Here is a 26,441-nt window from a genome sequence, read left to right as displayed (position 1 = left end):
CGCGGGCAGCCTTTCCCCCTCTCTGGAGTGTGCGCGCCGATCACAGCGTGCCTGGCGCGGCCGCTCCTTTGCCGTGACTACGCTTTGTAGGCATCGTGCGGGCGGGTGTGCCACTAGTTTACGCATTGTTTTAATGCAACGTTGCTAATAAGTGAGCCAGACTGGCAGCTTGTGAGTTGCGCACTTCAAAGAACACAAGATATTTGGCAATTTTGTTCGGCTGAGCTCTTTCTGTACACCCACTGTAGAGTAGTGGTGGAAAATTGGGCAGAATGTAATAGTCCCTGTGCCTGGGACAGCGGATTTTTTTGCCACGGGTTGACGTCACACGGAGGCAGGGAGGAGGGGAGGAGTTTAAGGCAAGCTTTGCTTTGCGTTCTGATGTCTGGGCACCCGCCTGTTGGGGGGCCCCGATACCGAGACTCTGATACCGCGTCCTATTTTCGCGGTAGCGGACGTAATTTCCGCAATCATGCTTCATTCTAGCTCGAGCTCTCTCCGGCCGAATTTCTCTTCGGCCTAGAGGAATAAACAGCGCTAAAAAAGCAAGATATGTCTAATATCTCTTTAGATAAGAGCCACCACTTAGTAGCTGTGCTCGAAAGCTTGTAGCGGTTGGTACCTAGTCGCACGTGGATAGAAAATAATGGTGGTTTATCTTCCCTTTGCGTACCTTCGTTCCAAACTGAAATGGGTCACTGAAACTTGCCTGTGCCGCAGGTGGTTTTAGCTCCATCTCCACCGTTGCAGCGGTCACATTGCGGCATACCCAGCTCCAAGTATTACGCGGGTTGGCCTTGGCGATTGTGTTGATGCATAGATAAGATTTAATACAAGCTATATAATATGCCAAATAATTACTAAGTTCACCTAAAACTACCTATTACACTCTACAGGGATATGAAGCCAGAAGTCTGTTACAATGACACGCACTTTCAAAGTACCAGCTATACGCCATCCCAGGTACTTACACAACCAAAAAAAAAAACTTGTGACGAAGAATTGCAAACATATGTTCGATACGGCATCATTTACCCGCCGTGGACCATGCTACCTCGAGGCGAATTTCAGCTCCACCGTGGCCCCAAAAGCCGCCAATTTAAGCCAGATCGCTTAAACTGGTCCTATGCAATAACTTTCTATTTTAGAGTATATTATGGAAAAGAACGTACAACGCGCTACAACGAAAAATTCGCCGAAACGCCGTTGGCGCCCATACCCATACGCCGCGGAGCAAACGCCCAAGCCAGCAAATCGGCCAGCTACGAGACGGCGCTCCGCACGCGAAATGGCGGCGCCCTGGTTGGAACGGTCTATAGACACAGCGGAGCTGATCGACAACTAGCTGGTCCTGGCAGTTTCGAGGTTTTGCTAATTGTTGTCAGGTTATGCTAGGTTTTAACACTTTTTTTTTATACAAGTAGCCGGGCTTGCCACGCAAGCATGGACGTCGGCAGGAACGTGCAAAAGGGGCAGTTTCCCCCTCTTCCTCATCCAATCTGCGCCCCTTGTGCTTACTTATTATCTATTGTCCCCAAAAATCATCTATTATCATCTATTATCGTGCTTGCTTATCATCTATTACCATCTATTATCTCTTACCATCTATTATCCCTGTGCTTGCTTTTCACCAACCTCCCAAAAAAGGGGGCGGGGGGCTCTGTTGGTTTCTCGTCAGGGAGGACGCACGTAGACATCACCAAAAAGATGTAATCCAGCCACCACTGAAGGCCTTTACCGTGGAAGTTTGGGTTCTTGCATTCTTATGAAGAAGCCAAGTTGTCGTTTCAGACGAATTCGAGACCTACTTTTGAATTTCCGGATTAGCTACGCTTGCGTTCAGCGCCTGGGTTGCCAGGTTCAGCGCCTGCCTCCGCTAAGGGCAGGCGCTGAGCCACTCAAGAGGCGTGTCAAATTTGTTTGAAAGCCTGGCTTCTGTGCGAGTTGCACCTGCAAAACCTTCTGGTCAGAAACTGGTCTTTGCAGACCTTCACAAGGCTGTATTTGCAAGAAACGAGGTTCCGGGGAATATAATAATTCGTTCTACCCCTTTATCCCCCACCTGTTTCCCCCAAATTGACCGTCGGTATAGAAAAAAAATGTATCCGTCAATTGCACAGTGCTCAGTACACACCCCCTCTTCAGTTCGGGGAAGGTGCCTCTGGGTGTGTGGTCTAACTAGCGTCACTAAATAAGCACCCCTGCACACAGGGTCTTCTTGCGGGGAAGCAACCTTTAGTACTAAGGAGTACGTTATATTAGGGTTTTATAGCGTTTTTAGCGTTTTAGCGTTTATAGCGTTGTAGCAATTTTAGGTTTTAGCGTTTTCGGGTTTTATATTTCAGCTCGAAAGTGTATTATGCCGGGATACACCAAGGTTTCACTGACATCATCTCCGTCACGAAAATGACGCCAGTGGAAGCGACCCGCCAGCAGGACGTCGCTCGCCAAAGCCCATTCACAAGACAGTTGCGGACCCGCAAATCATGCTCAGCTGCAGATTTCGGTGCACATTTCGCTTTCATGTTTTACCGATTCCTATGACAGAGGAAGTTTTCTTTTTGCTTTTGTTTGCATCATGCTTTGAAGACAAACGGCCTTATTCTGCGTGTGCGCGGCTTTAACATGAACCATGAAGTTTGCCTTTTAGCCTGCTATATGCATGGTGACTGGATAAATTATTTAGTGTGCTTGTTCTGACCGTTCACTCGCTAACGCATACGTGGGTCGCTTAAAGCTGCGTTTTTTAGTTTTAATCTTGTGTAATAGATGGAACCGCAGGATTACCACCAGAAAGCTAGGTCTTCTACAAATGAATAATGCACCTGTGAAAAAAATGCAGCATGCATCGTCTTTGTTTCTTCTGTCCTGTGGAGTAGTTGCTTGCTGTGATGTATGAGCGTTAATCAACACTAAAATTTGTAACCGTTAAAAACAGAAGAAAAAGAGCTGTCTTCCTTTTTCTACGCAGCATCTGGATGCCGTAAAATTTCGCTTATAATATTTTACTCCCCCCCACCAATCCTACCGCGGCGAAACGGGCTTGCCCCCCTCAAGACAGAATCCTGCCGACACCCACGCACGCAAGGACTTCAGCTTATCTCGTACGAGTAATCAAGAACTTGTGTCGGGGTTAGACCTCATGTATTTTTATGTACAGCTATGTAGAGCTATATACAACAATGTACAGCTGGTAGTTGTACTCGTCACGGTCATATTCATCGTCGGACCTAGCCGGAGCAAAGGGCGTCTCCATCGCTACGTCTGGCAGACCGCCACCGTACACGAGCCATCTGTTACGCAGTGACGTCACGGCTTGACGGGCGCCGGTGAGGCTCGGCGGAGCCTTGCCTAGGCTAGCGAAGCGAGCGCGAAGCTATGCACAGCTGCGCCAGGGGTTGCTAGGTAAGGCGAGGGGACGTCACCGCACCACGAGGTTTTTTTTGGTGCGACGGACGGATAACGCTGTGTTTAAACAGCTCCGCTGTTAATACGGCCATCGGGGGGTGATGATCGAACGTGTATCCTTGCCAGCGGCTTATTACCACTGAACATTGCTGTAGGTAACAATTGTCAAGTATTTACACTTTCCAGGTGTGCGACATTTTTAAGCAAATTGGGAAATGCAACAAGAAGGCACGTTTAGGGTGCCGGTCTTCATCGTTGCGCAATTCAGCAATCTTGCGACCTGATTGCCATTGGACGGTCGAAGTGAAGGAAGGGCAAAGTTGATGCTGCGTACTGCCTGCAAGATGCAGAAACTGGGTCGTTTCTTCCGCTGAGCCTTGCACTCTGCACGCGCTACCAGCAGCTGCACACCATTGCAGCATTGGTGCGCATACCTTTCCCCATGTTGCGAACACGTACAGGGCGTTTATAGTGTTGTGACTGCTGTGATGGGGAAAAGTGCGTGAGAGGCTACGAAGTTGATTGGGCGAGAAAAAGAAAGCCGCGAATGACATCGACCGCGCAATAACAACAACAGGTGGTCGAACCGTCTCATCGTGAACCGGTGACCATTATTTATTTTTACGGTTCAGTTCCGGTTCGGGTTGAATGGGCTAGAAAATAACGGTTCGGGTTCGGGTTCAGTTCCGGCAAAAATACCGGTTCGGTACCGGCTTTCGGTTCGGTTAGATTGCCGTTCGCCACCCTGGAAGAAAGGCATAGAGATCACCCCAATGTTATTCAATTTCTGCTAGTGAACGGAGACAGTGCAGTTCCATATAATCTCTTCCTTACTTATGGGGCTGACCAGCTTGCGGGAGTGCCGCATGATCGATCGGCATGCGGACCCTCCTCGTTCAAGGAATCGCTCTTTCGGGAGCAATGTGTACCAAAAGTGAGCCCCACAATGGCTCTATCGCCTTGATGCGTGTGCGTGCCTTCCCGACTTTTAGTCCGAATATTTGACTTGTTCCCCTTCTTAAACTGTGAAGGTTTTTAGACTGCTTATAGTGTGCGTCTTGTAAGCGCATATAGCTTGATGCAGTACAGATTGATGAATACAGCTTGATGCAATATGGACCCCACTTCACCCATGACCGCAGAGGGAAAGTTGCGAAAAAAAATTATTCGTCCTTTTCCTAAACGAAAAGGTAAAACACGCGAAGCTTGATGGTAAACACGCAATGCACATACTGAGGCCTTTGTCGCGTGTTGGCCTCCACTTCCGCCGCCTGACGAACTTAGGAGTCCGCACGACGCTCACGAGCACGCTCACGCTCATGAGCGCGTGCCCGCATAACCGCCTGCTCTTCTGCCGAGCCAATCACCCGCGACCTAGGCCTGCGATCGTGAATTCAGCTCACCACCTTCATCAGATCTCTTTAATGTAAGCTTTACTGCTTGGCGTTTAGTTCGAACATTGGACGTTCAATTCAGTTATTTCAAGCTTCGCTTGAGAAGATACACTTGCTTCGGATGCGCTTTGTATCAGCGATCTTTCATCTAAATTGATGAGGTGCATTAGTTTAAATAATTTGTAAGAATAATTGCCAACTTTTAAGGACTAGTGTTGGATACGTAAAATTTCGCGATTCGCCACCACAATAGTTTAGCACTACACACGGCATTTTATGGCGCCCAAAAAGCAGCTTTACGACTGTTGCTTCTTTGAGCTACATGAGCTACTCCTATTCAATCGTATTCCATTTAAGAAATTAATACGCACGCTCTCATCCTTTATCATGCAGGTAATATACTAGCAGCCGCGGCGTCCACAGCAACGCGCGACGCGCAGTCCTTCCCCTCCAACTCCAGGCACGCATAATCTGCCCTGCTTCGGTGGTGCAGCAGATGGCGTGAACATTTTTTTTTTCGAAGTTCCAGGTCGTGCGCAAACTTGAGCGCGCTACGTCTTTGGACTCGTCAACGTATACATCCTTAACTATTTATTGCGTCCGCCCCACGCATGGCCCCATTATGGCCCCACGCACAATGAGCTAGTCCCGCTCGTTCATAGATGGCGCTAGTTGGCTACGATGGTGATGATCTTACTGGAGGACCAGGGAAAGAAATCACCAACCAGCTATTAAATTCCGCACAAGTAGCCTAAGGAGGTCAATAATTTCTGGTTTCTATATCCGCCTGTGACTACTATGTAGTGACTTGGAAGAGGAGTAACTGTCCTTGTGCCTTGTTTGTCCTCTTTCTGTAACGTTTTTTCGCTGGTTTGTTTTTAAGGTAGCAAAATCACTTAAAGGAGCCTAGTAACGCAATTGCTTTAAAATTACGCTCCACGCCACCACGGCGGGTGAAAAGGGGGTATTTCTCTTGCAGCAAACTTCAAGGCAACGTGCCTCCGCTGCACACGAAAACAATTACTCATCGGCGCGAGTACCGACGGGGGAAAACGAATTTCACTGCGCAGGGGTCTCGCTTGCAGAAGTCCCGTATCCTTTCTTTTTTCCCCACCGTAGTGTTATAGTGTCGTCGGAGAACCTACCGCCGCGCCTTCTCCTTTCCACACTCCACTTGTCGCTGTGTCCGATTCCAGCTTGAGGTAGGCGCTCGCTACGTGTGGGCCTGCCCCTCTGACCCCCACCCCACCATAACTTCCCCTGACCACTGGACGGTGACCCTGGGCCGCTCGGACGAAGACTCCCAGCGCCCACTGGTCACCCGAGCACCTGCCGTGGTGGCGGCCCTTCAGGCAGCCATGGCGGCCCCTTAGGCCAGTGGTGTCAAATAAACGTTTTTATCTCTCTCTCTTTCTTTGTCTGCCACCGCCATCGTTTCCGGTGGCTGATGCGTCTTTTCACGGAGGCCTGATTAGCACAGCTTATAACCACGACAGCTGCGGATGACCAGCAGCCACGGAAAATCGCTCACGGAGCCTAGCAACGCGCTTGCATTAATAATGGCATTTTTAACAAGCGCCTATCCAGTGGGTAAAAGCAAGCTTATCAGATGGACATCGACGTGCGAAATGCTGCCGCTTGGGATTCGATCCCACAAACATCTTATTAAGTCTGTCGTAGCAACGCCGCCTGTATAAACATTGCCTAACGCGTGAGCGAAAAATGGCCAAACAGCCACTCTCCTGTTGCTCTCTCCTACCCTTCCCCGCACCGTAGCCTTCCAGCGTGCTTTCGTGCCCGCCAGCCAGCGCCGCTTCTAGGAAACTATGCAAAATAGTGGAAAGTTGGTTTAGCGTTCCCGAGGCGGCGCTCCTACGCCTTCTTGTTTCTCACCATGCCTGTCTGTCTTGGTCTGTCACTGATAAAACTTCCTTTGTCACGAAGCAAAATCCCTTGCGCTACCGCAGGCTGATGCTGGCTTTGCGCGCTTATCTACTCGAATGACAGGCCATGAAATTTTCTGAGTGGGGCATCCCACCTCTATCCCCTCCGCATTTAGTTGTTGTTTTGACCCCGTTGTTCGCACTCCGAATCGGTACGCACTTCTAAAATTGAGGACTGTACTGTAGAAGCGCCCGGACAGCGGGGCGGGATCCCAGCTGCTTATCCTTTTGTTTCCTATAATTTTCTGAAGTTTACAAGCACGTGATATTATTGGAAATTAATCGTAGAAGTGAGCGCCTGAACAAAAAAACGTGCACGCAAGTTTTTTTTCTCTAAATACTCCAGAAAGAAAAATATCAGTAAAATAATAGCTGCCCCAGCAGAAAATATCGTTTTTCTGTTAGCTATATGTCTACCCGACAATCAGTATGTTCTTGCACTGTTTCAGTCCGCCTCCGTCTTTATCTTTGGAAAAATGCAGCAAGTATGAAGCGAGCGACACGTTGAACGAGATCCCCAGTGCGCCACAGAACTAGCGCCCCGTCGCGGCTAAGATGTAAGCGAAACGGCTCTTGAAGCCAAACAGGCAAGCTGACAGACACACGTCGTAGAAGTGGGTGCAGCGTTCGCGACTCGAGAGCAGTGACGTAAGGCGAGATGTCCGCCAGCACGAGCCACATAGAGGATCAGTGCCTGAACTAAGCGTCCCTACCCTTCCCATTGAAAAGCGCGCGACGCGTCAGGCAATGTTAGTACAGGCGGCGTTGGTCGAAGCATAGTTGTGGTTTGATAAGTTGGATAAGAAAGAATCGCTTGACGCACAAGCGACAACATTCCATTCCCTGGTAGCTTGTGGAAGCCATGAACGTTTAAAGATTTTGGTGATGAGGCCTCTGTTTATCATGTTTTGTTCTTGCAATTATTGCACTGGGGAGTATAAATGCTCATTGTTTTCATCTTAACCCGCTAGTTTGAAAGAGGAACAGAAACATTGGACAAGGACATCTTAAGCAGTGTTTAATAGAATACCTCTTTAAAGCATCTGTAACCAACTTCGTGGTGAGCAGTGTGGTGTTACAGTGTATACTGTAGCTTGGTTGACCTAAGAGCGACAGTGATTGATCGAGCAACAAACAAGGCGTATATCCGCGCACGCGTCCGCGTATCGCCACAAGAAGCCAGCACAGTCAAGTCGATGCTACCAGATTCTTTATTGTCATACACCGCAGCCTATGGGGCTGGTAAGAAGATATTGAGAACCATTTGTTGCGCCGATATTTCCGTTGACGTCCGATGCTTTGTTCTTGCCGATGACAGCTTACTTCACGACGACCGCCTTGTTGCCACGGATGTCGGTGAGCTCTCGGCTGTTGAACACTACAAGCAGTGACTTCTCGCCCGGACGCTTCGGAATTATCCGGCTCTTGTGCACGAACTTGCCCTTTGCGGGTACATCCCTAGCGGAACAAGAATGGTGAATGGCGATTAACAAGAGGCCATGAGAAAATTAAGCAACCACCACAGCACGTGCTCTACTCTAAGGAAAGTTGGTAACCTATTCGCAGCACGCTGTAACCACTTAGTGTGAGATATAATACCTAATGAAGGAGGAAAATGAACCCCGCTAATTGAGCTACTAGGTTCAGCTACTAATTGAGCTTAGCTAACTGAGTCACGCATACAATGAGTGTATTCGCTATTACCAGAGTTGGATTGTCTCGTGTCCTCTGCTCGTATCAATATTAGTCAGCGACAAGACTGACCTTTAGGAGTGCCCCTAATGTTCCATAAAACGCTGGTTGGGCATTTCACGGAGTTGATAAAGGCAATGGAATTATGTGGTTGATAGAATAACTTTGTCGGTAGAGTAATGAAGGTGAAAAAGGAGGAGATTAGGAAGGCGGAAGACAAAACAGTACTCCTCCTTCTGCATCTCCCCTTGAACCTGTCGAAGGCAACAAAAGTATACAATTGGGACGGAAAAGCCGAATAAGGATTCAGGTTGTGGACGGGCAAAGGGCTAAAACGAGGGGGGAACACAATGTCGCGAAAGTTCGTTGCACAGATGTCATGGGAATTAAACTATTTGCCTGTTACCCTGACCATGCCCGAAACGGTCGCTTTAAAGTATGTCGATGGCGGTAAGTACGGAGGAAGGGAGTCGGGACAGTGAGAAATGATGGGAAGGGCAGAAGCCCGTCATACACTCCGCTCCGATCGCGGGCACCGCAGTTCAACACAGCGAGCGTGAGGCATCCAGACTGACATTCATTCGGTGCTACAAAGAGGCTGCCACTACTGAAACGGGTACTTACGGCACGGCAAAGACCTGAGACTGCTGCAACCCCGGGATGTCGATAGTGAGGCTGCAGCCGGTTAGGGGCACGCTGAGTGGGTTGTCGAAGCTTAGCACGAACTCCATGGGTCTGGACACATTCGGCTGTCCGGGAATCTGGTGCACCAACAAAAGCCACGGCAGAATTGTTAGATGGGCAGATGAGACCAAGAAGTTTGCGGGGATAAATTGGTTGCAGTTAGCACAGGGCCGGAATAATTGGAGATCCATATGAAAAGCCTTTGCCCTGCAGTGGGCATAGATAGGCTGAAGATGATGATAATTATTTCTAATGGATACGGTGAGTGTTATCTCGGACAAGAGAGCTCGTCGGGTTTCAGTTTTGACCCTGGGAATCGTGGTGTGTAAGCGGGTTGCACGAGGGTAGGCCGGTACTGACCTGGATGTCGATGTTAGGGTTGCCGATGGTAATCCTGGTCTGGCGGTACCAGGTGCCTTGTCCGCTGCCATCAAAGCTACCATGGGCGAACAGCTTGACGACGTTCTGGGGGGCCAGTTTCAGCTGGTACTCTTCGGCAGGCACCGTCAGGCACACCGTCTCGGCTGCGCAAACGAAGCGTAAAGGTACTTAATCTCCGTCACAGGGACCTAAATTATGCAACATGTACGAGGACGTTCTCAATCAAGATGCAGCCCCTCAAATACCGATAGCCGCACTTTAGACACCTTTTACTCCATTGTGTGGTTTGAATGCAATCTGCCCGTCAGTATTCAGGGAAGAAGCACGGAGCATTCGACGACGTTTCGTCTATGTTCTGAGGTCAAAGGTGCTGCCCTTGTGGCCTCGCATGCTTTTATTGGAAGGGCCATGGTCGGGAGGGCCATAATTTTAAGATTTCTCTACTTTTATATATGCGCCGGCGTTCGTATTTTTCAATGGACAATCTCGGTATTATGCGAAACTGAGGGGACAAAGAAAGAAACAAGGCAAACATGAGGAATTATTCCTCTGTGTTTCCTTTTGCGGCCTCTTTCCGGAAATAATTTAGTATTTTGTGGTCCTCACGTATTTCAACAACCGATTTAGCCCTGGCCAATTACCACTTGTGGGTACGTATTTGTCGTACGTCTTTGTGGGTACGTCTTTGGGTACGTCTTTGCGCAGGTCTTCTTTGAGGACATCATCATCCTCATCATCGTCCCCTCCTTTTCAAGACATACCTAACGACATATTACTACAATTACCGGCCCGCCAGGCAGTCAGCGGTTCTGATGGTATACAGTGTGAGGACGAAGATTGCAAGGACAATTAAAGGCGCTGCTGTCGCAGGCCGCTGCTCTTACACTGCCCGGGCCCCAAGTCGACGTTGAAGGTCTGCTTCTTGAGCAGCTTGTACTCTCCTCCGGTGTAGAAAACGGAGTGGGCGGACAGCGTGAGTGTCACCTTGCGCTGCGTCTTGGAGTGGTTGGTGCAGGAGACGGCTAGGCGCACGGGCTGGCCCGCAGGAACGGACGAGATCTCCTCCATCTTCAGCTCCACCTCGTCCGCCGGCGCGTTGCTTGACAGGCCCATCAATGCCGCTTTAGGCTTCACTGAAACGGCGAGTCCGGACGAGTGAAATTATGGACAAGCCTAACGAAAATTAAACTGCAGGGTACGAAATGCCGCGAGACTCTTACGCAACTTGACCGAAGCTTTCGCAGAAAACTGTTATGTTCGGGTAAACTATATACAGGTTTAACGGAAGCCCCCGATTTCTTTTTGTTCTAAGCACTTTCGGTTGTCTAAGCCATGGAGATTTTTTATATAATTTCTTTCTGCACAAGTAGGCAATAACTCTCCCGGTGCATAAAATCTAAGGGGGCCTGTAGTTGAAGAAATACGGTATAAATATGTACATTTCCACACTTCAAAAGTGACAGAAGTTGCTATTCGGTAATAGCTTTGAGTGTGGAAGTTTTTATTTTGACTGCATGGTTACCTGCTCTGCAGAAAAAAAAAGCTGACTTTTCACTCACTTTTACTTCCGCCCCTCCGCACACCTCATTGCTTATTTAATTCCATGAGTATTCCGCGTCTGTTTGGCTCTACTAACGCTTTTAACAAATCATTCTGCCTACGGCCATTGAATGGAACGGATTGACGGACGCTATTGTCAACAAACAGGTTGCCTTTAAATTTAGAGTTATTACTAGCCACCCTTGAATCTTAATCGCTGTTTATCTTTTTTCGGGGTTTGTTCGCTTCCGTCTGCATATTTTTGTTATAGCATTGACTGTTATCCATTTTGTTTCCCATGTTCAATGTTCTTTTCGTTGTTTGCTGCTAACTCTATGTTTTTAATCCACAAACTGTTACTGTGTATTGCATTTTCGCAGCCTTTTTTACTTTGATTGTCCCCCCCCCCCCCCAACTCTTTATTTAATACCCCGAGAGGGGTCCTGAAGGGTAAATAAATGACGATGATGAAGAAAATTTGCGTGGAATTTCTTTTGGAGTAAATTTGTCGATTGCACATTGCAACGATGCAGGTCGTAAACGGAAAGTCCGGTCACAACATTCAATACCTTTTAGTGACTACCCCGCACTTCCAAGAAATGATCCCTGAATTTTGTATTTTTGGGTGACCAGATAATTCTTAGTTGGTGAATGTGAGGGCTGAAAACAATTTCGCCATGACAGCCGTGCAGACACAGGATGATGAGGAGCATCGGGAAACAGCGTCCCATTGCTTCACCTTTAACGCCTTTGTACGTCTTGGTGAGGTCTTCGGCGTCCTCAGCCGTGTGCTCTGTCATCTCTCCTATCTTCTTGGTGTATATCAGCATACCAGCGCTGCACGAAACGGAAAGAAAAAAGGGTTGAAAACTCAGTTCGCCGTAAAGGTACTCAAGGTGGTAGCTGGCATCGTATGTTCATCAGGCGTTGCTGTAACCACAACAGGACGATGATGCTCATCCGTACGCGACAAATTCATCCGGGGACGACTAAAATATGTTTACGATTTCAAGGAGGTACCAGGGAAGCCTTTATTCGCTTTAACAGATCCCCCTTTCCCTCTCATTCCACCCTTTTTCCCTTTTCTTGGTCCTCGAACCCTTAAACAAATACTTGGGAATCAGCACATATGGCAGCATGCCTCCATGCGTTCTCCAATGGCGGTCTTTCCTCCCGTTTCTTAGTTTTGCAAACAGGCACTTTGCTGCACATTGCTAAAATATTCATAGCACTGCCATTCAAACCACTGCGCATTGCTAAAATATTCATAGCACACGAGCTGCACATTGTTGCAACATTTGCGAAGACCATTGTGTGTTCGGCTGGCTAAGCGAATAAAGGACTACTTCACACACATTGGCTACATAGAATCGCTGGCGCAGTGTTGAACATAAAATAAGAAATGGTCAAAAACATCAGCAATATTGTGGTTCATTACCACATTAGCATCACCAATTGTACTAACTCCTGTCCCACCAGTGCTCTACATCTTGCCAAAATGACGATACAATAAAGAAATAATGCAGAATTGTTTCTTAAGTCTATTCCACGGCAATAGTACAAGAACTGCCTAATCGGTGCAAAGCGGTTCGTGAATATTATCTGCACAAATTTTTGATGGCTTATATTTAACGGCCTTCACTTCACAGAGTGTGTGCTTAAGCATATGAGGGCATGTTTGGTCGGGAATGGGAGTAACTTTAAGAGCGACGCTTCTTTTCGATTTTTCAACGTTTTGCTGATGTAGCGGGCCTAGAATGATGGGTGAGAAAACGGGCGGGGGAGGGAATTAGGTACTCCACTTTAAACCTTCACAGAAGGGCTTGCTGTCCAAAAATCCATGCTTTGAGCAAAATCAATACCGAAAAATTCACTTATGCTCTTCATTGTTTCTTAACCTCACTTGGTAGCCCGGTACGTTAACATGACTTTTAATATCGTAAAAGGCTTGGCAGTCAATAAAGTCAGCGCTTTTCCACTGCCACCAAGGGAAACCAGCACCTCCTGAAGGGTTGGGGACACAGTCGGGTGGTCACAACACTGAGCGCGGCAACAGAGTGTGTGGTATGGGGATAAAGCAATCGCAACGACCACGCGCATTGCCCTTCATTCACCTACGTCACATCTTTCCCCCTTCAACACGCCAGCCGCGAAAAGAAGGCAGTACCGTAGAGTGGCGCATTCGCTCAAGTATACTTTTTAAATGCGCCCCCTATTGTTTCAGTGAACAACCGAGGAAACCTGCACTCCCGCGCTCACACATTTTAGCCCAAGTTCTGTCCGCGAAAAGCCACCGCTTGGGATATTTTACCTGTGCCCGGAATCACAGAAAAATCAAGGCCCCTTTCTTAAGAGAATGATGGTTAAAAGCCAAAGCTTTCTCCCATGCGGCCTGAGCCTAAGTCAAAGTACAAAATCCAAACAGCTTACACATTGTCGTAATGGTCCAATCGGATAGGCGCCTGCTTCATAACGCGGAGGACCAGCTTCGATTCCATCCACGAGAAGCGTTTCTCCTTGAGGCACTTGATGCGCCTTTGTGGAAACAGATTTTGTTTGTCTGTTTTCCAGCAGCGCGTTTTGGCCGTAACCAGTCGGATTTTGGACTTTGAAGACATTGGCTTTCGACCAGACAAAGCTTCGCGTTTCAACCGTCTTTAACTTCGCCCATGACCATCATCATGGTCAGAGAAATTTGGTTCGTTTTGTTCGTTTTGTCGCGTGCCGGACACCGTCAGTGAGGCAATGAAGTTTTGATTTAATAACGTCCTTATTCGTAGCGCGCTACCCGTAACATTAAATGCGTTTCGTATACGTATTGCATTCAAGAGAAAAAACATTCGCCGTGCAAGAGTGCACATTGGCTTACGCTTCGGCCTCGTTGTAGTTCCTGACGTTCGACTGCCTGAATTGGCCTGTTGCCGGATCCCGCTTATAGCTCACAAGATCGGCGTTCACTTCGGCGTAGACGAATTTGGTGTCGTAATCCAGATCCAAGTGCCCGTTGTAGATAGCTGACACAGGGCACGGTCCCACGCGGAATAGCCCTGGAAAATATAAGCACGCTCAGTTGCCAATCCGTTGTCCGCTTTATTTCAGAAGGCTCTAGTACAAACGAGCGCTATAATGTTATTTCTTAGCTCGAACTTTTAATCTATACACACTTCGTATTATAGGTTTCAAATTTACGAGTACTAAGCAACTGCAAGTTACACAGGCATTGCAACCCAATATCAATGATAATCACAGAGATATTTGTGAAATAAGTTGCACGTATGCTATGGAATACATTGTACTGGCTGTAAATTGTTCATATCCACACGTTTTCTTCTTGTTGTTGTTTTGTTTTGAAGACGATAGTCTTTCTTCGGCTATCTAAACGCAGAAATTTTGGGCTGTCTGTATGCCTGTCTGTCTGTCTGTCTGTCTGTCTGTGACTCGATTCAGCCACCCGGCCAAAGTGAAACAGAAACTGGCAATAGTTTTATATACCCACAGCCAAATATAAACGTCCAAGTGCGGTGGCAATGGTCATACTTGTCAACTTTGTTAAACAAGAACAAGACATTACGTAAATCTAAGGCAAAAAATCAATACATAGTTGATATTTGCAGTGTTCCTTCAGTAAAAATTCACGGGTGCTTGGTTTTTGCGATAGCCAATGAAATACTATATCTACTGCAGAAAATCGTCGCCTGCTGTTTCCCGCGCTACTATAGCCCCTGGCGGCATTTAAGAAATCAAACGGCAACAGTAACGAAAGGTTCCACTAGATAGCGTCCACGTTCCATTTTGAACGCCAGTGGAGTAGGGCAACGTAGATCTATAAACGTTGCGGTAGGGTGCCTCGATTCAAGCGCGTCTCCGCCGTACGGCAGCGCTGGCATCGACTTGGAGCAGTGGAACGCGGTAAATTTAAATTGACTTGAACAAACCTACAGCGCGTTATCTTGGGAGGAATGAGACGGGAGTGGAACAGCCTGAGAGGTGAGCGGGAAACAGAAGGGAGGCATTTAATTGGCAGGGGTTCTAGTCGACTATCGCCTTTCGTCGACATTTGCTGCGAAAGGAGAAGATACGCAGTCTTTTTTGAACTTGCAGTACATGCACGCACCTACAATCCCCCCTTTTTTGCGTTGCGCTCGACTAAACATTTCATGAGATCAGCTGCCTAGGTCGAACCAGAGATTTGGTGCTTGCAGCAGCTCACCGCCGCTTATTTCAATGATATGGGTTTGTAATGCTACACAGTGCTTCAGAACATTCATAACTGTGCTCATGTTCGTTTCTTCTTACCGTCGCTGACGGTCTGGGGCGTAGCGTCGATCACTTGCCAGCCACCGTAGTCGCCGGGGAGATCCGGACGCATCATCCACAGCTCGTTCCACAAGTGGAAGTTCCTTTGAGATAGGCATTTTATAAAACAGGATTACAGATATATCGACGCGAGCGGAAAATGTCATGGTCCGCTGAAAATTATTCTTGCTCTCTCTTGTTTTTTAGAGTAAGAAAGCGACACTTTGGTATACACGTCTTTAACGGCCTCTGGCCGTTTCGGAATGCAGTCCATATTGTTTAGAGCTGGCAGTACGGTATCAAAACTTACATAAGCGATTTTTTCTTGGTTGTGGCTAAGATTATTAGATGCTAGAAATTTCCCTAAAAGGGTACTCAACTGGCATTCTGAACGCTCAGCGATCTCTATCAGTACCATACAAAAGTGCACGCAATGTTAGGCCGCGTATGCTTTAAAGTTTAGCCAGCGCATGTAAGTGCCATTTAACTATCATAATTCCGTGTATGAAGAAGTTCGAAACCATCATTATAGCATTGTTCTGCGGCGTACCAGATTGAGTCTTCGCTCCTTCCAGCGAGCACGTTGTCGTATTCGTCGAAGTAGCGCTCGATCAGCAGGTTACCGTCGGTGTCGTGCGCTGACGAGAAATTCGTGATGGACCGGCAGGGGATTCCCAGGGCTCTGCACACTGGTACGCGGGAAACGGAGCGAGCACGCGGTAAGTTCACGGAGGGCGTTGCTGGTGTAGCTGAAGAGTTATATCGCCCAAGAGGCTGGTAACCCGTACAGAAGGCGAAAATTTGTTTGTTTTCAAGTATTGGTCCCGAATTGAGTGCCCGTGTTTGGTCAGGAAAATCTCAGATAAATCGCGTACTTGATTGAGGCCTCGTACTCGGCACAATGAAACACAGACCAACCATGGTTACAATTTCTTGCCGCCTTTGCACTAGCGTACACCGACAGCTATATGTGTGTCTGCACGAGCCCGGTGGTCTGTACGAGGATTGAAAACTGGTCTGAATTGCAAATTTTGAAAAGTTAGCAGAGAAATGTGTACGAGGAATTGTTTACTACAACAACGGAGACTTTGTACACTGTAGAATAGCGATGTAGAAATTAAGAAGAAGAAATGGACGTGGGCAGGGCGTGTAATGCGAAGGCAAGATAACAATTGGTCATGAAGGGTAACAGAGTGGATCCCTAGAAAAGGCAAGCGTTGCAGGGGGCGGCAGAAAGTTAGATGGGCAGATATAATCAAGAAGTTTGCGGGGATAAATTGGTCGCAGTTTGCACAGGACCGGGGTAATTGGAGATTAATGGGAGAGGCCTTTGCCCTGCAGTGGGCGTAGATAGGGTGGTGGTGATGATGATGATGATGATGATGACTTAAAAAAAAGTAGTCCGTTTGCAGCGCTGCAGCGATGGCGCTGGCTACCCTTTCTTAGTAAAGGTTGAATGCCCAAACACCCATAAACGTACAAAGAACGACAACTGGTTGTTTAGCTTAAGTAGTAAAGCAACATACCTGTAATCCGTATATTATGGACACGACTCAACGTCGGGTCTTCTGCGCGTTCTCTAGAGGTCAATATTTTTTGAGAAGGGTCAAAACAGAAAACCCTTCCTCTGCAATTTTCCTTACGTCAATCCTTGCTGGATTCTGTTTCTCACTGAATTAAGAAACATTGCCAAGCACACTAAGACCCAAACAGCAGCGTTCCCTCAATGGCGGCTAAGAGATTAATTTGTAAATGCGGCCTCAAAACTGGCTCCCGCACCAACACAGTACTTCGTCCAATACGTACTTGTGGTTACAAGACCGGAGTAGACCCAGCACTGGCCGTACTTGACGGGCGCGCCACCGGTGTGCATGTACTGCTCGAGGATGGTAACGCTCGAGGTCCAGGCGGTGGGAGACACGCCGTCTGCGTAATTGTTGTCCCACGAGCCAACCAGCACGCCGTTCTCGTCCTTGGAATCCAGCTGGCACGCACGACAGAAAACAACGGGCCGTGGAACAGCAAGCTCCGCGGGAAAACATCTTGCCGGTCAGTTTTGCTGGCCTTACATTTTGTACACGATATTCTAACTCGTAGCTTAAAGAGGGCATCGTTCGAAGACAGACCTGCTGTTGTAATCGCCTGCTCTTGTAACCTGCATTTGTAATCTGCTTCGAATTATCTATGCTTGAGTACACAAATTAAGCTATGAAATAAAAAGGATTTAACTAGAAAATTCTTGTCCCGTTATTTTACTAGTTCGCATTTCCACTGCACTAGCTTTGTTTTTTAGCAGTTATAAGGCACAGAGCCATCGTCTATCGACGGACTAAAGCTGATATGCAAGACATTATATCATAAAGAAATGCGGGATGATATTGCAGAATTTTGAAGGGGTCACATCCGAAAGCCTCACGCCAGTATTTCTCTGCTGTTTCCTAAAAGTGGTATTCCTTCCTTTAGGACGAACCTTGACGCGAGCATTTCTTCTCCGTTCGCGACAGACAATGGAGTTCTTATTATCTTGCCAAACCATCTTTTCGTGCGATACAGACGCAAGCGGGGGGGTCTCGGACTTGTTTGAACCTTCGCAAGGGTTCCAAAGGTTGCGATTTTACGCGCGCAATCGCTGGAGTACTACCCAAGGAATGTCCTGTCGCAAAAATGTTTAATACTCAACTAATACTCAACGCTTTTAGCGTTGAGTATTAGCCGAGTATCGTTCATTAAAATGGCCAGCAATATGGCCTGGAGCTTTTACCGCCTCATCGCGCCTCCAAAGCACTGTGGAAGCTGTGACGTCACCGACCAGTCGCAAGATTATCTATAGTTCATCTCACAAGCTAGCTGCAGCACTGTGGAGGCTACATTGTTGTCCCCCTCAGGGCGCCTAACTCACCGCGAAGGAAGCGACAAAAGGCGCCGGGGCCGTGGGGTGCCACTTGCCGAGAGGGGAGAAGGGAGTGTCCTTTCAGGACCCCCTTCACGGCGGATTAGGCGACCTCAGTGGGCGCACTATTGATAACAATGTAGCCTCCACAGTGCTGCAGCTAGGTTGTGAGATGAACTATAGAGAAACAGGGCAAGGCCCTTGCTGGTTCGAGATGCGCGCAGCCATTGGTTCCACTCGGCGGTTTCTTTTCTTTCTTTTTTTTAGCGGTCGACGGCCATGCTGCGCCTTCTACCGCCGCTACCGCTCAGCGGGGCCAGTCGGCGGTCGGCCCGCATCGCGCTTCCGTGCGGCCGTGCTACTCGCGTCGGCCGTGGTCGCGCCGGCACGTCAGTTTTGGAATAGCGGAACGAGCGTTTGAAGGCCAGATAGGGGGAGGGAGGGGGGGGGGGGGCGGTACCAAACACACCATGCTCGCTCAAGACAGTAATTGAAGATTGTCACCGACGACTAGCGGCCCGATAGCGTTTCTGCATGCGGCGCTGTCACGGCGAACAGGTCCCTCCGAGGTTGACAGAAAAGGCTTAGCATCATCGCAGTTCAACGCAGTCACCTCTTTATGAAACTGCGCCGACGATGATTACCAGCGCAATATTTCACAACACTATCACCCCCTTTCGCGCATTTATAAACTGATTTTCAGCAATAGTCATACACCGCACAACGGTCTCCTTGTCGTTCGCAGATGCTTGCCGCGGCCGCGCGTGTATACGGTGTTTCCGTCTGCAGATACGCTCCGTGTTTTTAGCTTTATTCATACCATGCAAACAACGCGCTACATCTACAAACTCAGCTAAGCTCGTGTGACGGATGGCGACGATCGACATTCGTCCTTACTGAGATACTCCGTGCCGCTGGTGCCGGAGCGCCGCTCGCCAGAACCTCACCCGCGTTTCCCCCAGAGCCGGGAACGCTGATTGGCTGCAGCATTTAAAGGGGCCCACCAATAGCAGCGCCGTACTGTTCAGCGCTTCGTGCGTCATAGAGGCTGCGTCAGAGCCTACTGCCGTACGTCAGAGCACGGCAGTATGGCGACGAGGATCGGTAGGTAAACAAGGAAAGAAAGGAATATCTGTTTTGCGTGTTTGTGCGGCCCCTGCATACGCAGAGGTGTAATATTTAGTACATATTGCCGTGCAGGTATTGCGCGATTGAAATGGCGACCTTCGGGAGCCTACTATTAGGGCCCCTTTAAGACCCGGTTTTGCCTTAGCGAAAGACTCGCCCCCCCCTCCACTCGCTAGTGGTGGACGAGGTGAGAGCATCCCAGTGCAGCTGTAAAGCTTTTTTTAAAGCTACCAGCCATTTGCGAGCGTTGAAACGTGTCCTAGCCTCCCCCCCCCCCCCCCCCCCCCGTCCTCACCCTCCCCCTGGGACGTTTGAGAGGCTTTTTCAAAGGAATGAGACGTGAAAACAGCCCTCAATGGAATGTTTACGCTACCTAAATATCATTCCGGAGAGTGGTAGTTGTAGAGATCGAACAATATCGAACAATATTAAAAAAAATGAAACAATATTCGGCTACTATTTAGGGTAAATGGCAGTTCCATATTTCTGTGGTAGTGTGTATAGCCTGTAAAAAGCAAATTTCTTACCAGCGCCGCAAGCGCTCTGGCGACCTTGATGGGCGAACTCCTGTCGCTGACGCTCACCTCTCCGAGCTCGAAGAGGTAGTTGCACGTAGGCAGAACGACGTCGTTGAACTGAAACGGGCGCGGCGCCGGATAATGAAAACGAGAACACGATATTTCTTTTGCGTATCGCATAAGAAATAATTCGTACCCATTAGGCGACTTCACTTCGACCTGCCTTTTGCGGCTCTTCGCGCAAAATAAAAAAATTCAGTAGTCGAAAGAATAACTTTCACTGCTTTCCCGCCTTTTTTGTACAGGCGAAAGTGAGTATCACTGCATTTAGCTCGGCAGAGCGGAGAGATTTTTTTTTTTTCACCTGGCCGAAGAACCAGCGTTTCCCTGTGGGGTAGTCGTAGTTGCCCTGGTATAATTTTCCCGTGTCGTTGAAAATGTATTCCGTGAGGAGGTCTTCCTGTGGCATATAAACGAGGTCCTCTGAAAAAAGAAATGAGCGAAATATGAATAAGAAGTGCCGACCGAAATACGATGATCTTGTAGCCACACGCAAAGCTCAAGGCCGGAGTGGCGCCCTGGCGGCACGTTACCTTGACACCAGGGGTTGAACAGTACGTAGAAGGTCTCCTTGACGTTGAAGAGGCACTTGTCCGAGGGGTCGCTGGAGCCGCGGAGGCGTGTCTCGACCTCGAGGCGCCAGAGGCCCACGGCAGCGCACGGGGGAAGCATCACCTTGACGGTGACGCTGTTCTTCTCGCTCAGCACCAGGCTAATGCTGTAGGGCGAGTTGTCCACCTTGAAGAACGAGCCCATGGTGGTGGGAACCTCGAGCCGCACCTTGCTGCCGTCCGCCTCCTTTGGTTCGAGCCCTGCGCGGCCGCAGAAGCATCGGGAGAGCGATGGACGTCAAAACTCCTAGTGAGTAAACATTACTCCGTCCCGTCACCACGCACTGGGGTTCTTCGATTTACACTCTCAGACTCACTGCGGATAGTCCGCGGGTACTCCGAGGATTCCCCGAAGCCATAGGGATACATGGGTAAACCGAATGCCGGACTGCTTCTCGGGGAGTCCGCGGTGAGTCCGAGACGGTAAATCGAAGAGCCCCACTGTTTCCGAGCGACTACTTCCGTCATTGCCACGTCACCAAAGCCGTGAGACATCGCTTCTGAGAAGTGGCGAAATTCATGACACAAACCTCCCTCCTGTAAAAGCAGTTGTTAGGAGACGAGATATAACAGTATAAATTTTGCTCATGAATGGTTGGGTGACCATAGCACCAGGTTTGTTCGTGCCACGGTACGTCAATTCTCATAAGAAGTTTAAATTGAGCTATACCACTGAGGGAACTACTATTCCGACGAGCCTATAGAATTCGGCGGTTAAATTTGTCAATACCCTAAATAGGAATTTCCCATTCTACATCTTAACGCTCTTTGTTGCCACAATTTATTGCTGATGCATCTGCTTGTGTTAGCTTCAAAAGTAAATTTAAACTGCCTGACTGACTTTTACATGCCCCCCCTCCCACATCAACTCACACTGCCGCGAGGGTCACCAGTTGATGAACACCGCCTTCGAAATTACCTTAAAGCCTCCATTTATGTCAGTGACAGTGGCGCACAATCCTCTGATACAGGGAGGCTACAGGAGAGCAAGCGGTACCGTACGACCCTTGTGCACGTACCTGTTTTGAGGATGAGGAAGACCTGGTCCCTGACCCCGTCGTAATGCCGGTCGAACTGGACGCTGATGGTTACAGGCAAGCCCCGGCGCACCACAAGCGTCGCATCGCTGCTCTGTGTCAGCAGGAACTTGTCGGTGCGGTGGTGGCGAGTGTTGGCCGGGATGTGGTAGTCCAGCTGCTTCACCTGCAGGGGATTTGTCCCGCCTGTTTGGAAAGGGGAAAAGCAGAGCACGCTGTAAACGGCGCGGCAGCAGCAGTATGCCTAGTGAAAGGACGCGCGCGTGCGCGCACTACCCCCCCTCCACACACACACACACACCGACATGAGGTTCGGCCTGATGTATACGTCAAGCTCTGGCTTTAGGATCCCGCACCACGGCATTTCTCACACGCCTCTCGCGCAACATGGCAACCGTGCTCTGCGTTCTAAGAGCCTCAGTAGTCATGTATTCTAGATTCTATAGCGGCGCTTGTTGCTTGGCGCTCGTCTTGTTGCCCACTAGTATCGGCATTTCGTCACCCTGAAGTCCATTCCATCATCTTTTGCCGCCTTCCTGGCGCTGCACTCGCTTCACACTTTATTTTCCGCACGGATGCCGCATGACGGGCGCGTCGACAACGGGATGCGGCCGTCGTAACAGGCCAGCAGTTGCGAGAAGGCAGCGCCACAAGTGCCAGCTGGGCATGACGTCACGTTTCCCCGCACGTGCCCTGTCGTACTCGGCTCTTGTGTCGCTTTCTGTACATGGATCGAGGGCGCAAAGGTTTGCCGACATGGGTTATGTGTTGCTTACGCAACAAGACAAGGGACCTCTATGTTACCGTGCAGGAGTCCTCGAGTAGAAACGTACAACTGTGTGAAGTTCAGAGGTGTACTCAACGAGAAGTGTGCTCTGCTTGCGGAATCACGTAGGCGGAGCGTGAATACAGAAGGTGGGCACGCTCGGTGCGGTGCAGGCAAGAATGTGCTAGGTATGCTGTATCATCGACAGCGAGGTATGTTTGCTCAAGTCGCTCTGTTATTTGTCCGTGGAAATGTCATATAGAGCTTTCCTTTATTAAGACGACCCGTTCTTCCGCGCAAGTGGATCCAGATTTGCCTTGTATTATATGTTTCACGCTAAAACAAAGCTACTGAAAGCGTAATCAGGACCAGGCTGCTTCTTCTTTGGTCCCCATTTTACTTTCACCGTAAGAAAAAGTAGAAAAATGCGCGAGGATAATCTGACAAGAAAAATCTGTACTCTTCGTATACGCCTCGAAATCTGGGTCGTTATATACGCCTCGAGCGCTGCCTGTAGGGGCTAAGATCCCTGAAGCCACTGAAATCCCCCCTAGCGGCCCGTTTCGAAAGCAGTCGCGGGAGTCGCCGGCCCGCTCACCACTGTCGCCTTTGCTTTTGAGGCACGTTCGCGACTGATATTTTCCGTTTGTATTCGTTGGAAATACATGTTTATGTGGAGCAGTCACTCTGTTCCCAAATGTGGAGTATTTACGAGAGTATTAATGCTTCTGACGCGATCTTACTGTGGTACATTCGGTCCGCAGAAGCGCCAGGTGTGTGTCACAAGCGGCGCGTCACGAAACCGGCATGGAACTGATTGTAATTCCATTGCCCTGAAATTTACTAACAGTACCTCCGTATGCAGCGTTCGTCCAGATGCTCATGGTACGGCTATAGGCTACGATGTAAATCGTTTTTTTTTTGTGTGTGCTTTCGTAACCTAGCGGAGCCCTCATACCTGACAGCCCGCCAGTTACACTTCATATCTCGGATAATGATCACTACCCTGAACAAGCCAATGTGGCATACATTTCACGGACATTATAGGCAATAAGTACGATAGATAATGCAAATTTGATTGATTGATTGATTGTGGGGTTTAACGCACCGACGCAACGCAGGCGATGAGGCGCGCCGTAGTGGAGGGCTCCGGATTAATTTTGACCACCTGGGGATCTTTATCGTGCGCCGAAATCTCGTACACACGGGCGTTATTGCTTTTCGCCTCCATCAGAAAAGCGGCCGCCGCGGCCGGGAATCGAACCCGCGACCTCGTGCTCAGCAGCGCAACGCCTTAGCCACTGAGCCACCGCGGCGGGTGATAATGCAAATTTACATGCGGGAGTCAGCAGAAAGAATTTACGGCTGGTTCGTCTTGTCGCGAGGTGAGCTTTTCCAAACAGTCATCGGTTACATATATCCTCCGCTTATATCCGCGGCCGCGACTAAACGCTTCTTGGAAACATCATCACATGACACAGGGAGCCTGCAGAATTTAACACAAAAGTGAAATCAGAGGGCCTTATCAGATACCACACTCTTCCAACGACACTTATCGCTTGTGAACGTACACTTCAAAAATGTGTCCGCCGAGTGATCAGCTGTTCGCTAAAGTCGAAAAACAAAATAAAGGTGAACGCGCAGATTGTGTGTGATTACTAAAACGGTCATTACTTGATTTCGCCCCGCTTTTGTACACCCCGATAGTTAAGCGCCCCCCTCATCCCCCTCCCTGTCTTGGAAAATATCAGTGCATCTAGTTGGTCTAGGGAGTTCAACCTTGCTTAAGGTATAAGACGAACGTCTCTAGGATTTCCGAAGCTGCACTAGGTTTTTCATTCCCGCACAAACTATTACATTGCTTCCGGACTTTGCAGACCTTTTATTTTTTCGTGGTTTCATTAACTCTCCTTGGTCCATGCTATCAGGCGGGAGTGGGCACATATTTAACGACCCAGAGACTTGGAATATACTTAACATGTTCACGTGGCCTCTATTTCTATAAAATGCACAAGTTATTGTCAGGTATTAGGTAATCACCTCCCCGAATGATATTTTTCTACGACGTATACATTCAAAACAAGGCTGAATTCGTTGTCCGCGCTGCAAAACAAAACCAACCTCTCACTGTGCCAATATCAGGTATAAAGGAGGCGTCAATAGAATTCAATTGCGCCTGAGATATTCGGAGGTGACTGTGGTGATATGCTGCTGCCGTCGCCGACGCCCGTAAGAGCGTCGAAGAAGCGCGCAGTACCGCGTCCCCGGTTAGCTCTTGTTGGCGTTCGAGCACTCTAATCAGGACGCAGCTGTTTTTTGAAGTGCCCTAAACGTACTATTTGCTTACAGATATCATCATAACAAGGTGTTAGGGCACGGAAAGGCAAAAAGAAGCGAAAGAGAACCAAAACACTGCATGAGCCGCTATCAGCTGCGCAGCGGATATCCCGTAAGCGCGCGGTAACGAGGCTGCCGATGCCTCAGCCCGCGCGCTTGATTCCCGGGACCCTCCTCACCCTCCAGCTCTTGACGATCCAGAACCTAACACGGTCAGCTCATTTCGCGACATCACAGCGATGTACAAATCAAACAGGCTCCGATTTCCGCCTCCGGCGCCAGGCCTGACTAAGGCTGACGAACGCTGGCTCTTACGGCTATACACAAACACGGTATTGTGCGCGGCGATACTTAGGCACTTCAATCCGGCCTTCTCCGGGGAATGCCCACACTGTGATCATCCGTTTGCGGATACTTTCCACATTGTGTGGGCATGCCCATCAAACCCGGCGGTCCCCCCAATCACGTCCCCTTCCCTCCCTACCCGTGAGAGCTGGGAGGCTGCCCTGCTCGGCTGCTCGACCTTGGAGGGCCAAAGAGCCCTCGTGATCGCGAAGCTCGAGGCGTATACGGGTTACGCAACCGCTGCGACATACCGGTGTGTGCCATCAGGCGCGGCATGCGTTCGAACTCAGCCCCTGAGCGGAGGCTTTCGATGACGATCTCCATGTACTGGAGAAAGTTGCTGTTGGCGAGCATCCGCTGCCGCAGCATCTCGATGATGGCTTCGTCGCTGGTATCCATGGTGCTGCTGTTGGTGCGGGACGCTTGTGTAGCTACAACGGGCGCAGGGATCTGCGAACAACGATGGTCCCAGAGTTAGGTCGTCCGTCGTACAACATTTGTGCGGAACGGGAAGATTGAGGATCAGCGTTTATATCTTTGCAAGAGAAGCGGAGTTATGTAACCACATCCTGTCCTCCGAGACGCACGGCGGCGTCGTTACTGCCCCGTCACCCATCGTGGTGGTGTATACGTGGCCTGCTTCTACGCAACAAATTGCCACTTCAAAAAAAGAAAAAAAAGAAAGAAAAGAAACAAATAAGAAGAATAAGAACAGGGCGAGGTGGCGGTTTTGCTGAGGAAAGAGAACAAAACCGACCTGGTAGGCGACCCTGTGGGTGCATGCACAATCCTTGCTGCGCCCGCCTTCCCGGCATGTCCGCCTTCCCGGATCCTCAGGATTTTTTTTTTCAATCGTAAAAAGAAACAACAAACCCACCCTAGCTGAAGAGTGAGCAATGATTGGTAGGTTCACAAAACGTTTCACTGAGCATAATAGTGATGTGGATGACCTGCTTATTGAGATAGTTCCAGCCTTTGATTTTTGGCATTGTCTTGCTCGCAGCGATATTCAAAAGAATCTCCCAACAGCCTAACATGAGCGCAGAGTGACAGGAGAGCATCTATGTATTCGTGCTCGTATCACTTTACGAGGGGCTTTAAATGTAAATTAGCTGTCGTTTTCAAGAGGTGCGCTGGCCACACCTGGTACTAGCTATAAGCGCCCAAAAAGCACCGCGTCCTAGCCACTGCTCACTCTTGCGGAGTGCATATCCTCTAAAGGCACCCGTGGTTCTGCTTTCCCACAACGCACTTGAATTACCAACCAACACGACCATAGGGGCAAAATCAGCCATTCACAAGGAGCAGATGACGATCTAGCTAAAATGGCAACTGTACTGTAAGAGTACGAAATGCGAACACGTATTGTTTGCATTTCCCGGCGCAAATGTCCCAGCGCAAACGACAGTGCT

General features: G+C 49.0%; 1 protein-coding gene across 1 annotated transcript; it reads right to left on the bottom strand.

The window, feature by feature from the left end:
- Positions 1 to 8,789: 8,789 nt before the first annotated feature.
- LOC144161485 (hemocyte protein-glutamine gamma-glutamyltransferase-like) lies at positions 8,790 to 25,428 on the bottom strand. The gene is made up of 14 exons (XM_077692149.1): positions 25,281 to 25,428; positions 23,820 to 23,833; positions 21,564 to 21,825; positions 20,467 to 20,745; positions 20,238 to 20,356; positions 19,883 to 19,990; positions 17,144 to 17,321; positions 15,888 to 16,026; positions 15,338 to 15,441; positions 13,911 to 14,088; positions 11,781 to 11,878; positions 10,387 to 10,635; positions 9,482 to 9,645; positions 8,790 to 9,198 (listed from the first exon to the last, which is right to left on the bottom strand). The coding sequence occupies exons 1-14, from the start codon at positions 25,426 to 25,428 to the stop codon at positions 9,058 to 9,060; spliced, it is 2,181 nt and encodes a 726-aa protein (XP_077548275.1). The 3' UTR covers positions 8,790 to 9,057.
- Between the last annotated feature and the right edge of the window lie 1,013 nt (positions 25,429 to 26,441).

Source organism: Haemaphysalis longicornis, unplaced genomic scaffold, assembly GCF_048455015.1.
Source record: "Haemaphysalis longicornis isolate Haplotype H1 unplaced genomic scaffold, Haemaphysalis longicornis Haplotype H1 scaffold_1, whole genome shotgun sequence".
Classification (NCBI taxonomy): domain Eukaryota; kingdom Metazoa; phylum Arthropoda; class Arachnida; order Ixodida; family Ixodidae; genus Haemaphysalis; species Haemaphysalis longicornis.
The sequence above is the reverse complement of the archived record's forward strand: the minus strand, read 5'-3'. Positions and strand labels throughout refer to the sequence as shown.

Excerpts from the sequence above, each read along its gene's own strand:
- LOC144161485 (XM_077692149.1), bottom strand. The coding sequence starts at position 25,428 with ATGGATACCAGCGACGAAGCCATCATCGAGATGCTGCGGCAGCGGATG. Across the intron at positions 10,636-11,780 it reads GACGTACAAAGGCGTTAAAG|TGAAGCCTAAAGCGGCATTG; the intron begins GTGAAGCAATGG and ends TCGCCGTTTCAG. Across the intron at positions 9,646-10,386 it reads CGACTTGGGGCCCGGGCAGT|CCGAGACGGTGTGCCTGACG; the intron begins GTAAGAGCAGCG and ends TCGTTTGCGCAG.